Raw genomic sequence first — 13790 nt, forward strand, 5'->3', positions numbered from 1 at the left:
GATGGAATGGTGAGATGCATGTGTTTGTGCGTGCTCTTTGGTGTGTGGTCTGAGGCGACAGCGGCGAGCGCACTACGAGGGAGGGATGTTGATCGATCAACTTAGACGACCATAATTGAGGAAGATGGCGAGATCGGATAGGTCGCACGACAAGAGTTTTTTTTATATATACATATATATAATGTGATTTTGCTGTTTGGACCCTGTATTTGTTTTAATTGTATCATTCTTTCTCAGAAGGACTAGTGAGTAATTAAGTCTTCTTTTTTATTTATTTATTTATGGCCCAAACAGGTTGGCACAGTTGTTATAAAGAAGGAATTAATCCATTTCTTCGATTCTTTTTCTTTTTCATTTAAGGACAGAGCTAAATCTAAGAGAGCCTTTTATGATTAGGTCCGGGAGAGGTAGATATATTTTAATGTGGTTTCCACTACTACTCCACTCCCAGATTAAAGTTCTCTCACCACTTTCCTCTCTCTCTCTCTCTCTCTCTCTCTCTTCCTCGCATCCGCCTCATGGGGCGTCTTCAGGTGCCAAAGCATTCTCCTGCTTTAAGGGACATCTTGCCCTCCTCGATTGAGACAACCCATCATGTAACTAATCCTCCATAAAATCCTACTCCTACCCATCCCCCCCACTTCCCCTTCATAATTCCAATCTCACTAGTTAATTAACCATTTCTAATGATGGCTTCTTCTTTTTTTTCAGTGTTTTATACCCTTCTAAGTTATGTTATACGCTTGTATATCCCAGTCACTTGAAACTAAAAAGATATTCTAATTATTTTTGTTTGATAAGGGTATTTTTTGTCTTTTTATTATCAAAATAATTGAGTTATCAAATCACAGCCTAAAGGGTATAATGCATAAATTAAGTTAATGCCGATATGGTAGAGATAGAGATTTGGTGTCGGGCGATCTCATGCAAGTCACTCCAGGCGCACTATCACTATCAGCCACGTATCAATTCATCCCGACATTTTTTATCACTGCATACCTAAATTCTTCGAATGTAATCAAACTTGTCGAATGCGCATGATTAATGCGATGATATACATCCAACAACATGACCGAACTTAGACGCACTAAATTACTCTAAATATTACTTATAATCTTATATTCTTAACAATTAAAAGCACATACACACAAATGATAGGATTCCTCGATACACTCAAAATCACTGTATCTTAATGTGTGGAAGCTACTTAAATTTAGATTCAAAGTTTGAATAAAGTTCACATTCAAATCATAAAAGAAATTCTACAAAGCAAACCCACCACCCACCATCTTCTTCCTTGTGAGTTGAGTTCAGACCCCCATTCCTGTCAAGAAAATACAGTGAGATCTGGCACTGGTGCATCAAAAATGAAAGAGATGTGGGAGGCAACAGATGGGACCATTCATTTCTTTTACTTCTTGGCCCTTTGCACTTTGTTTTAGCTAAAAAAGAAAAGAGGGATTAGTGGGTAGTTACAAGTTCTGATCAGCTTCTTGTGTTCCTCTCCGCATTCATACAAATCTCTCTGTCATGGATGATGCTGCCTGTTAGTTAGTGTTCTTTGGGTTGATGGTGGATGGTCCCATCGAAGGATTTCTAATAAAAAGGGTCCCTTTTTTGTAAAATTAACTACTTTTTCTCTGATAGTTTTATTTATTTTTTGCAAAAACCCTCCTCTCTTTTAGATATTTGCAAACGTAAAAAGGAAAAAAAAAGAACCACACCTTACTGGGCCATAGACGTAGTTATTTATTATAAATTTGATAATATCCTGCGTCAACTCTTGAGCAGATAGGCCCTCATCGTTTGGTAAAATTGCGAATATGCTATCAAAATGCTTCTCTTTTGGGACGGAATCTCACTGGAAGGATGACAATTGACAGCTCCAATCTATAATAAGAGCAGTCTCTGGACCATAATGTGTATATATGTATAGAAAATAAAAATAAAAAATCTCCAAGTATGAAGAAAAAGTAAACAAGGAAGCACTAGATTTAAATATTATTATGAGTTATTTTTGCAATTGTAGACATATAAGTATGTAACCAGCATATTATTGTCATAAGAAAAAGATTTGATTCATAAACTTAAGAGTTTTTTTTAAAAAAAAATAAAATACAAAGATTGAATAATAAATATCTGTATAATGGAATGTAAAGGATCATACAAAGATTCTCCCATAACATCAAAGGAGTACTGCAACCCCTCCATCCATTAACGTAGATAGATCCTCTTTCTATCTCTTCGCCAACAACTACTTTGAAAAAGAAGTGTATTTAAAGTCTCTAAATCTCATCTTGGTGACATTTGTTTGGCCTCTTAGTGAAGGCAAAGCGATTCCTCTCACTTCTCAATATTAATTATGATCACTGTGGATTAATAAGAGAAAACGACGAGCAGAATGCTCTCATTAGGAAATGGCTTGGCATACTTTGTCCTCGTTTCATCTCAAACTCATCATTATGCATCCAAACACTCGGATCCACTGATAGAAACAGGACCATTAATTGGCTTCCATTTGTCTTCTCCTTGGAATCTTAAAGATGTTAACGTTTTCGAGCTTCATCCTCTTGGTTGATTCATAAAGCCTCCAAGCACCCAGAAACAGATGTGTCTATTGATTGTATACATATCACTTCAGGTTGGGTTTCAACTTTGCATGCACGAGTGGTGGTCATTTTTGAAGGGATGTTGGTGTATGTATATTCATATACGCACTTCTGTTTATTAGAATAATTAACATTAATGGGAACCATCTTAGCCTTATCCTTTACTTACGAACAAAAAAATCTAATACTTTTATATATATCGTGTTAAATTTAATACTTTAAATAATAGTGTTTTTCACGTAGGCAAATTATAGGTTATTGCCGTGTGGTTTGACTCGATTTTAGTTTAGCTATTAAACTTTAAACTTAAGTACGTACTTAACCTCCACATCAAGTTGCTATAAAACCATTTATAAACCAAACAATCCTATTATCTTCAAATTATATTGTACTGCTGTGAGAGAATATATATGTTTAAGACCAGAATAGTGACTATCATTGCCCAAGTAATAGTATTAGAACGAACCAACCATATTGCTTTACCAATTAAGATCATCACGGAAGGAGACAATACTAGCAAATAGTCAAGTAGCAGCTATCCATCTACCCCATTATTCTTGCTTCAATCCTTTTCAATCCATTGCACCACCACAAATCACCAAGGTCCCTTCAAAAGACCAATTCCAACACCAGCAGTCCAAGGGTCAAAGGTTACAGCAAAGTATCCCACTCCATTATTGCACTTGCTTTCGTTTTTGGGCCAATTGTGTCCAATTGATCATTGATAGAATCTCCCCAAATCCCATCTCAATGCCAGATTCCTTCTCGGTCTTCATCAAATTTGTGCAAAAAAAGTGTTCAATATTGGCATGATATCAAAACCTCAAGTGGCCAACACTATAGAGGACCTTAGTGTATATATATATATACACACACACAAGAGCCAGTCGAAATATTGGAATCAATCATATATCTTAATATAAATTCATTTTAAAGAAATACTATTACATCAAGCAAAACGCAAGAATTAAAGCAATAATAATAATAATAATAATAATGTAGAAGATAGCAGACGGTAGATCATTAGAAGACCTTAGCTACGTCCTTCATGAGACCAGAGTTTGCACGGCAGAAGGCGACGTACTCGTCGAAGTCGATGTAGCCGTCGCCGTCGGTGTCGATCTCGGCCATCATGCGCTGGATCTCGTCGGTGGAGGTCGAGCCGAGGGTGCGGAGCGCCTCCCCGAGCTCCGCCGACGAGATCTTGCCGTCGCCGTTGGCGTCGAAACGCTTAAATATCCTCTCAAGCTCAGGTGCGACATCTCCCATTTGTTCTCTTTTTATCCCCCCTTGCTTGCTAGGCTATGATATGCTCACGTACGTACGTGTTAATGATACTAAATTCCAATTTGTTTCTAAGTAATGCAGGGAGAAGTAGATAGAGGATGAGAAAGAGAGAAATGGATGGTGAACAGAAGGCTAGAGAATGTTGGATTCAGCGTTAGAACCGGGGTTTTGAGTGTTTAACGTTTCTTTTTTGCTTCTTCTTTTTTTCGGTTTCTAATGCATGCTAATAATAAACATAAACACCTAAATAAAAGTTGGTTTATATTGTATATATATAAATGATAATAATAGTAATAATAATAATAATTTAGACACCAGTGAGAAATTATTACATTTGGGTCCAACTTAGAAGAATCCATCATAGTCCGTGCCCACAAAAGTAATTGGGCCGGGCCTAGTTGAGCCCAGCCCGTTTCATCTCCACTCACTCATTCTTTATGAAATAGATAAATATTAAAAACAATATATTTCGCACTATATATTTTTTTTATGAATTTATGGTTCAAACCTTCTTTCTAGTATTTAAAATTTCAAGCCTTTTGTTTTGTGATCTAATTTTTAGAAGAATTATTGCTATGTCCAACTTATATATTAGAGAGGCCTAATTTATGTGTTGTCTTTATCAATAATATATATGAATATTGAGTTAAATATATTTATTCAAATGTAGTTGCAATTTATCTAAGTTATATTGTTATCTCTATTAGACGTTTGTAGTTTAATTTAGTCAAAATAATCAAAGAAGCACAATAATATAAAATAAAGATCATAAAGATAAATATATTTAACCGAATAATTTTTCATTTGTTCATACTCTCACCTTTTCAAGAGGAAATGGATATTTTTAGAAAATTATATTTTGTATTCTAATGGACTATTATTATTATTATTTATTTGATACCTATTAGGTTATGATAAGAGCTCGAAATATAAATCTAAAAAACTGTAAGGTGTAAACCGAAAAGTTATAAAACTCATAGGGAGTTGAAGTGTAAATTTCCTTGGGAATTTTTGCTCCTTGCCGCCTACACCTAGCAAGCTATGCTGTTTGGAGTCGCGCACCGGATCCGGGTAAATTGGTCCACACACGTGCGGCCGACCAAATCTATTCAGGATCTCGGAGCAAAAGGGACCTCCCATCCACGATCACTAAGATAAGATCGCTACGATTCCGGAAAGTAAATTTGCATTTAACACCTTGTATTTTGATATTTATAAATCTCTACGATCGTAATTTGTTAGCCAATCTTAATCAAACTCTTTGGCTAAATTAATTATACTATTAAAATTATCAAAATATCTCGACTTAAATCAAAAATACATTATCCAACATAACATAAAATGATACATTTTTGGGGATTTTCTTTTTAGTCTGCTTTTTTTTTTATTATATATGAGCCCAAATATTAGATACGGGCTGGACAAAAGGCTAAACTTTCTTAAATATTGAGCCACTTGGACCTTATCGAGCTTTTAACTGCTTAATCTAGGCTTTAAGTTATATGCATCATCAAATAATTGCTCCGAACCAAATGTCGTCGAAACCTGCTCCAAGTCGTTGCGCTGTCGAACTATTCCTCCAATATATAACTGAACCGTCAAGCCACCGAACCATCAAACAATTCTTTCACAAATTTATTTAGGATTGAAGTTGAACTCATGACCTCCTTAATCATGGAGAAGATACCTACTAACTCTACTAGAGTTAATTGATTTCTAAGTCTGCTTTTGACTTCCTACATTAAGTGATATTCATGCTGCTTTTGCTATGTCTATTTAAAAGGTTTCCACGCCTTCTAAAGTTTTTTCTTTCTTTCCTTTGGCTTTTTTTGAGAAATAAATTACACAAAGAGATTCTATTCTTCACAGAGGAATGCATGTTGTTGATTATTTAATTATCTTCCTGTACCTTTTTAATTTATTATCTTAAATGATATTAATCAAGCTTTAACTCTAATCTTTTTCAAAAAAAAATTGACAAGAACTTGCTTTCATTTGTAATTGGTCAAATTGGTTGTATCTTACTTTGAGATTTTGACCATAAAAAAAAAGAACATAAATATTTTGAAAATATCGATTAAAAACATAGGTCTGATTTGCAATTATTAAAAGTATAAGGCGTAAATTATAAACTGCAGATAACAGAAAGAGTAGCGTTACTTAAAGGGCGAGCCAAAGACTTTAGCTTAACTATGGTCATTAATTTACCATAAACTTAATCAAAGTTAGGTAATGGTCTATTTCTTTCTCTTTCATCCCCAACATAGCTACCCTAAGTGTCCAATAAGCTCGTATTATATGTCTATTAGGCATATATTATTCCAAGTGACAACAATAAATATATTATTCGTAGATATTTTTTGAAACACCTTATGCATTGTCTATATTTCATCCCAGTATTTTATTTTAAATATCTCAAAACACACTGACGTTAATTAGTTCTTAATTTTAACGAGCAATTACTATGTGCATGAATTAAGTTTATTATAATTTTAAATATTCTTGAGATATTAAAAATAAAATATGTGTCTAATGATTATAAACATAAAACATAAAAAAAAATTTAAATATTTTTATATAATTTATTATAGGGATCATATATAACTAAAGTATATATTATACAGATAGAATGTCTAGATATTTTTTTTATCATCATTGAAAAAGAACAGGATGGTTAAAGAACACCAAGTATACATGCCTTGATGCACTGCAAGAAGCACTGGAAAAAAGGCACAAGAAGATTAAAGAAGACCAAGAATTCCATACATCCCTTCACTGTGTAAAAATTAATTTAGTTAACATCTATGGGAGCTACCTTTGACTCAGTGAATACAAAGTATATGTCATAGTTTGGACTCAAGTGTGAGCGTAGAAAACGGCCATTTAGGTTAGTTGCCACTATACTTATAAAACTTTATTCCTTCTCTTGTTTGATGTCTCGTCTCTATCTCTATCTCTATCTCTATCTCTATCTCTATCTCTATCTCCATCTCCATCGTTAACTTACTAAATCGCAATAATTAAAATTCTTCGGATGCATCTTATTAGGTTAGTTTGCTAGAAATAGTTGTTTTCTTTTGCTTATTAAAAATTTGATGTAAAATTTAAATTATTAGATTACAAACTCAACATAATTTTTTTAATAACAGAGATATTAGTTAAAACAATATTTATCGGTTTTAATAAATAATTATAATATCGATAAATTAATTTTACTATAAATTAAACTTACTTAGAAGTAATAAAATATTCTTCACTACTCTAGCTGTTTAGCCTGTTTTATGTGAAAATTTTAATTTATAATATTTTTAAGACATTAAAAGGAAAATAAAGAAGTGGAATGATAATATGAATAATAGCAAAATATAAAAGTGAAAATATGAGCAAGTTGTGGATTAACACGTCAGCGTGGAAAGCAAAGCATACCTCATAGCATATCGTGGCATTTGCGGGTAGAATTGTTAATATTTTCAAGTAGATTCTAATTTCTCGTCATAGGTAACGACACGAATATCCGCTACGAATCAAGAAATTGTTTTAGGAATATTTCAAAAATAGGAAGATTATATTTCAGAAATATATCAAAAAGAGGAGCTTTTGATCGAAACTATAGTTGGTGAATTTTTTTTTTTCTTTCCTTTTTTTTTACTCCTCTCGGTTCTTTATGCTTAAATGGCAACAAAGCAAAGCAGGCCCAGAAATCTTTATTGTATCTATCCATCTATCTATTATATTTGATTCATTTAGTCTCTTCGAGTTCTTTGTTGGGTACTACGAAGACTTTGAGGAATCCAAAGGGTGGTATCCGGGAAGGCCTTTCCCACTATCTTGGGGATCGAAGAAGGTGGGAGAGACGAAGGAGAGCGAAGAGAGAAGGAGAAGATTGAGATGGGAATACCCAGCGACGATGTTGTACTTATCCGACCCCCGGACAAGCCCGGAGATCCAAGCGTGATAACTATCAGCTGCCCGGATAAGACCGGCCTCGGATGCGATCTCTGCCGTGTTATCCTCCTCTTCGGCTTGAGCATTGTCAGGGGAGGTAAACCTAGTTGTCCCCTACCAAAAGAATTTTTTTAAAAAAAAATAAAGAAAATCTAGTTTTGGTGTGCTTCTTGTGTGAAAAATTCGATCTTGGGGCTTGGAAAGTGAGACCCACTTCGATTTACCTTTTTTTTTTTGGTTAGTAGATGTGAGCACGGATGGGAAGTGGTGTTACTTAGTATTCTGGGTGGTGGAAAGGGGAGAGAAGGCGACGAGGTGGGGGTTGTTGAAGAAGAGGTTGTTGGGGGTTTGCCCAATGGTGGCTTCTCCATTGCTGATGGACTACTACTACTCGAGGCAGCAGGAGATGATGGCGGCGGAGCAGCAGCCGCAGATCTTTCTGCTTAAGTTCTCCTGCTATGATCGAATGGGTCTCTTGCATGGTAATTTCTTGGTCCTTATTTTGATATCTTTTTTGAAAATATGAGCTATTTCTTTAATGAATCTGATGGAATCTTGATTGTTTCTCCTTAGCTTCTTCTTCTTTGGTTGTATTTGATAGACATACTTGTAAGTTCTTTCAATCTGATGGGTTTTTAGCTTTGATAAGTTAGAGGAATAAACCTTGTTCTAATATAAGATTTATTGTTTTTGAGATCTAGACTCCCCATTTGCCGGTCAAATCTCTTAATCTAGAAAGTAGTTTTTTTTTTTTGTTGGGGGCCGGGGGTGTGTGGTGGTGGTGGATTGGATTTATGAATGAACTTTTGATGGTATCTTCAATTATACAATTTATTTAAGGTCTTCATGCTGGAGCTAAGTCATTCTGAACGTTTCTATTAATCTTATTAAATTATCAATACATTTCATAATGACATACTATACCTTCAGGTTCGACAACTGAAGTGCATTTTTTGTGGCTTTATGATGTAGTGGTGACTGGTTCCAAAATCTTTAGTTACTTACAGGTCTTCTCCTTGTGGGTTAGATTAGGTTTTTATGAGTAGAATGCTTCTTAGATTTTTGATCTTTCTTGAAACCAAAGTTAGGTAGGAAGATATTTAAGTTGTATTGCTTGTGGGGCTTGGCAGATGTGACCCAGGTACTATGTGAGCTGGAGCTCACAATCCGGAGGGTGAAGGTATCCACCACACCTGATGGGAGAGTTCTCGACCTCTTCTTCATCACCGACACCAGGTCTCATGCTATCTCTGTGCATTCTTATCCTCTTTCCATATGACAATCGTGTTCTTTTCTTAGCCAATTATGTTTCAGATATGTTTCCTTGACATTAAGCAAGAAAGCTTGTGATGCTGGTACTCTTTTGGTTAACTTCTGTTAACTGATCTGCAAATAATTCAGTAGCTCATTAATTTGATAGCTAAGAAAGGGATCTTGTTACAAGTATCATCCTTTTCCCTACAAACTAATTCACAAACTAAACTGGCTCGAAAAGCTATTCTTGTGTGGAAGCAGAACAACATTTCGTGGATTATATGGGTACAAGCACCATATTCCTGAATACTTATTCTAGATTGATCTCATGTTTCAGAGGAAATTCATGCCATTGGATTCCTAAGCTTGAGTTGGTTAACTAACAAGTAGTGCCAAAAGTTTTTCTTCAGATAATGTAGCTTTTTTTTGTTTTCTTATCGGATATTTCAAACATCATTAGAACGTAAGTCTTGGAATATGGTATACTGATATCCATAATGGCATCAGGGAACTTCTTCATACAAAGAGCAGAAAAGAAGAGGCATGTAATCAACTAAAAGCGGCCTTAGGCGACTCAATGACAAGTTGTGAAATTGAACTAGCGAGTGCCGATATGTCTGCTTGTTTGCAAGCTTCTTCTTTGCCACCTTCCATTACAGAACAGATGTTCAGCCTAGAGTTTCCAGAAGAACCATCGAGCAGGCAATCTCCTTCCTCACATAAAAATCTATCAGTTACAACGGACAATTCTCTCAGTCCTGCTCATACACTTATTCAGATCCAGTGTGGTGACCATAAGGGTCTCCTGTATGACATCATGAGGACTTTGAAGGATTACAATATCCAGGTAATAACCTAAGAAATCTAACAGAAAACCAAGGACTATAAAGATTCACCAGTGTTTTGTAGGTGTATTTCCTCTTACTACACTTGTTTAGTGATAGAAATGTGTGATCAGGAGCATAGATAATTCTTTTTCGTATTAACATGCAAACTTTCTTCTTTTCAGATTTCTTATGGACGATTCTATACCAGTCAAAACGGGAAATGCGAGATAGATTTGTTTGTGGTGCAAATAGATGGCAAGAAGATTGTCGATCCAAACAAGCAGAAGGCGTTATGCTCTCGCCTGAGAATGGAGCTGTCTTGTCCACTCCGTGTGACTCTAGTGAATCGTGGTCCTGACACGGAGCTTTTAGTGGCGAATCCAGTGGAGTTATCTGGCAAGGGCCGGCCGCTTGTGTTCTACGACATCACCCTTGCTCTCAAAATGCTCCACAGTCCCATCTTCTTGGTAAGCTGATCCCCTATTTATTTTGTTTATGAGAATCCAGCATCTTCTACCTTCCCTAAATGGCAACAAAATAATTGCCAAACAATTTACATACTTCATCTCCAATCTAACATATGTATCTGTATTTCTAGGCTGAGATTGGAAGGCATGTTATCGGCGATAGGGAGTGGGAAGTTTACAGAATTCATCTCGGTGAGGATCATGAGCTTTCCACATCACGAAGCAGCATCATGGAAGGAGTGACAAAGATGTTAATGGGCTGGAACTGATTCATTCTGGCATCAATATTTCATCCATCTTATTTCTGTGATTCATCGACGACGACACAACGATTTCTTCATATAGTTGAATGTAAAATTATTTTCCCTCTTTATACTAGGACTAACCAGTTATACTTCGCCTCCTCTTGTATATAAAATGACATCTAACTATGTAAATTGTGACATCAAAGAGAATATTTGAAGATATCAAGTACGTAGCATCCATTGGACCAGTGTTATATTCTACTTTGAACTAAATCATATTCAATCTTATATTATTTAAATCAGAGGATAAGCCAACTTTTGGGTTTATTTTGGAAATATCCTCTGCTGAAGCAACGTAAGGATATTTTCACTATAAACTCATAGTTCAGGGTCTAATTTGCGAAAAATATTAGATCCCGGAATTCCTTTTAAAGGCTTCGCGGGCCAGCATTTGCGATCCAAGCCCAAGCTCTCTTCGTCGTCAATGGCGGTGGCGATCGCCACTCGTCTTCCTCCTCGGGGTTTCGCCGCCGCCCTTGACCTTCACCTCCGCTTTAGTCTCCGACCATTTTGGTCTTCTTCGTGGTTCGAATCCAACTCGGACTCGACCACGCCATCCACCTCGACGACGACGACCCCCTCCTCTTCCTCCTCGTCCACCCCGTCATCTCGCCGGAGCCACCAGAGCAAGCACGCCCACCGCCTCTCCTCCGTCATCGACGCAGTCAACGATCGTAAGCTTCCGCCCGAGCTCCGGGGCCGAGCTAATGCTATCAGGTTCACCCCTTTTTGTTTTCAGGGTTTCCTTTTCTAATTCGTAATGAAATCTTCTTTAGCATATTTAAGATTGAATAGATAGATTGGAGATTCGTTCAGAATTGATATAATTTTTTATATCGTTTAATGAATATCTTTACATGGTAATTTGATAGAATTGCTTAAGGTTACTAATGATTGGTGCTTGTGTATGGCCAATAAAAGTTTTTATAGTTACGATCTGGGTACTGATGGCTAGCCAAGAAAAAGAGCAAGGGGATAACAAGCCTATAGACTATGGAAGTATGGATGTAGCAAAAGTTTAAAATTCTAACTTTTAGGAATGTACTGCTAATTTGACCTAATAGCAATCTAGGATTTCTTTTGTCCTCAAGGAGTAAGCTCTCCTGATTAACAATTGGTACGAGCAGTGAGTAAAAAAAATGGTCTATGACGAGGTCTCCACTGTTAATGCTTATTTTGATTCTCAGAAGCCTCTGTCTGAAGCCACTTCATCTGTGCTCAGAGCTAAGTAACATGGGGTCCTTTTATTCCAAACTTAATTAGGAATTCTGTGCTTTTAAAATTCCTGAGCTTCTACTTAAGGCATTGATTGATCTAAGTACCTTCTTCTGGAAGGGGTAAATTTCCGGGGTGATATTAGTTGTGTTGATGCTGCCATATGATCAGATACCGTCTTCTCATTGCAAGCTTTAAGTAAGCACATATTAGGAAGGATGAATGATATTAGGCTGCTTTGACATCTTTAGTTTCCTACTCGAAGGATCAAACACATTGCTCCATGCAAGTATACAAGGTATGCGTAAGTAAGGAACTGCCTCACATGATGTGTAACATTGTATATATATCTGGATAATTATTTAGAGCAAAGTCATAAAATAAGAGCATATCGACATGGCACCTTGAATTGTCTGATCTGGTTTCTTGATATGCTGTGGGTTAATATGTGGATTCCTTTGTATCTATTATCTCTTGAACTACATTATATCTTAAACTCATGTTTCACTTGAGCTGTCTGGTGCAGGCAAAAAATGATTGCTGTAGCTCTTTTCTGGCTTTAGGAGAATATGGAAGTAATTGTTGGTTAGGGCAATTCGAAATTCAATTTCTGAGTTTGTACTTGGATATTAGAAATTATATATTTCTCATTAAAGATTTCGAAAATATTCTTTGAGCGCCTTTTCGTGGTCAGATTCATGTTCCAGGGGGAATGGCTTTTCAGTTTTTACTTCTGCCTCCAAATGATATGGTATTGTTGCACTCTATCATGGTGATCCCTCTTTTTGTTTCAAGGGCTTTTTTTTTTTGGGTGTGATGCGGTCAATTTTACTAGCATTTAGGAACTTCCATTTTCTTTGTTTCATTATAGATAAGGTTATTTTAAGTGGTACTTCCGGAAAAAAAAATTTCCCATACTAAATACACCAGTTAAACATCTTTTGGAGTGGTTGGCTTGAGTTCTTGTTTCCTGAGCAGCAATAGGCAGTTTTCTGGAGTCAGTGATTAGGGATTTAGCTTGATTCTCATCCCAATACGCTATTAATATTTTGTGATACAATGATGAACAGAACAATTCCAAGAATACAGAGAGGCCCTATCTGAAGTTTGTTCTGTTCTTGTGGCAGGTCGGAAACTGACATAGTTAATGTTGTGGAACAAAGAATATGGCATTCCATGGAAGAAGGGCACTTTGAAAATCTGCCTGGAAAAGGGAAACCTCTTGACCTAAATACAAATCCCCATGCAGATCCGGCAGAAGACACCTTGTATAGAATCCTTTCTAGAAATGGTTGTGCTCCTGAATGGGTAGAACTGAACAAGGAAATTCGCAACAAGATCGCAGAATGGAGGTCAGCCTTGAAGAGAGCATGGGCAAGCAGAATGAGAGATGAAGGCTCTACATGGCACGAGGACTCCGAAGTTCTCAAGGTGCAGATGCGTGAAATAAATGATAAGGTGAAGCATTTCTTATTGTCATTCTGCCTTATTATGCACAAAATACAGACCTTGTATTCTTCATACAACTTTATTTATGGATTTTTCTTCAAAAAAAAACTTTATGGATTTATGTTTTTACTGTACAGGTTTTGCGTTACAATCTTATCGTGCCATTCGGCCGCCAAATGTGTGGGCTCAAATGGGAGAAAGAGATAGATAAATTACAGTAACTCTTCATTGTATCTATGTTTGTTGTGCTCCTTTTTTGACATAACAAGTCCTATAACACTAGTATAGTAAAAGAGAATACAGGTACTACATGAAGTCAGAATGAAGTTTGCAATTTTGCGAGATCCATAAATTGAAAACTAATTAAGTGTTACAATTATATATGTAGATGCAGTTCAGAAATTTCCATGGATTTTTGTATGTAGACAATAG

At 36.1% G+C, this 13790-nt stretch overlaps 3 protein-coding genes across 4 annotated transcripts; 2 read left to right on the plus strand and 1 right to left on the minus strand.

Moving 5' to 3' along the window:
• Positions 1-3502: 3502 nt before the first annotated feature.
• Positions 3503-4097, minus strand: LOC140801265 (polcalcin Phl p 7-like). The gene has a single exon (XM_073156285.1). The coding sequence runs from the start codon at positions 3876-3878 to the stop codon at positions 3633-3635; it is 246 nt and encodes an 81-aa protein (XP_073012386.1). The 5' UTR covers positions 3879-4097; the 3' UTR covers positions 3503-3632.
• A 3249-nt stretch (positions 4098-7346) lies between these two features.
• Positions 7347-10882, plus strand: LOC140800769 (ACT domain-containing protein ACR10-like). Its single transcript, XM_073155606.1, has 6 exons — positions 7347-7938; positions 8087-8323; positions 8972-9077; positions 9603-9942; positions 10105-10389; positions 10521-10882. Exons 1-6 carry the CDS (start codon positions 7785-7787, stop codon positions 10656-10658), a joined length of 1260 nt encoding a protein of 419 aa, XP_073011707.1. The 5' UTR covers positions 7347-7784; the 3' UTR covers positions 10659-10882.
• Positions 10883-11099: 217 nt separating this feature from the next.
• Positions 11100-13739, plus strand: LOC140800770 (uncharacterized). 2 transcript variants are annotated; one of them, XM_073155607.1, is made up of 4 exons: positions 11106-11411; positions 12604-12660; positions 13037-13367; positions 13496-13739. In XM_073155607.1, exons 1-4 carry the CDS (start codon positions 11119-11121, stop codon positions 13577-13579), a joined length of 765 nt encoding a protein of 254 aa, XP_073011708.1. In that variant the 5' UTR covers positions 11106-11118; the 3' UTR covers positions 13580-13739. The 2 variants fall into 2 exon arrangements, with proteins under 2 accessions (XP_073011709.1, XP_073011708.1); XM_073155608.1 differs by lacking the exon at positions 12604-12660 and having other exon boundaries at positions 11100-11411.
• Positions 13740-13790: the final 51 nt, after the last annotated feature.

This window comes from Typha latifolia, chromosome 14 (genome assembly GCF_019914945.1).
Source record: "Typha latifolia isolate L0001 chromosome 14, TyphaL0001v2, whole genome shotgun sequence".
NCBI classification, from domain to species: domain Eukaryota; kingdom Viridiplantae; phylum Streptophyta; class Magnoliopsida; order Poales; family Typhaceae; genus Typha; species Typha latifolia.

Coding starts and splice junctions, on each gene's coding strand:
- LOC140801265 (XM_073156285.1), bottom strand. CDS start 3,878: ATGGGAGATGTCGCACCTGAGCTTGAGAGGATATTTAAGCGTTTCGAC.
- LOC140800770 (XM_073155607.1), top strand. CDS start 11,119: ATGGCGGTGGCGATCGCCACTCGTCTTCCTCCTCGGGGTTTCGCCGCC. Junction 11,412..12,603: donor GGCCGAGCTAATGCTATCAG/GTTCACCCCTTT, acceptor TTTCGTGGTCAG/ATTCATGTTCCAGGGGGAAT. Junction 12,661..13,036: donor TTCTGCCTCCAAATGATATG/GTATTGTTGCAC, acceptor TTCTTGTGGCAG/GTCGGAAACTGACATAGTTA.
- LOC140800769 (XM_073155606.1), top strand. CDS start 7,785: ATGGGAATACCCAGCGACGATGTTGTACTTATCCGACCCCCGGACAAG. Junction 7,939..8,086: donor CTTGAGCATTGTCAGGGGAG/GTAAACCTAGTT, acceptor TTTGGTTAGTAG/ATGTGAGCACGGATGGGAAG. Junction 9,943..10,104: donor TGAAGGATTACAATATCCAG/GTAATAACCTAA, acceptor TCTTCTTTTCAG/ATTTCTTATGGACGATTCTA.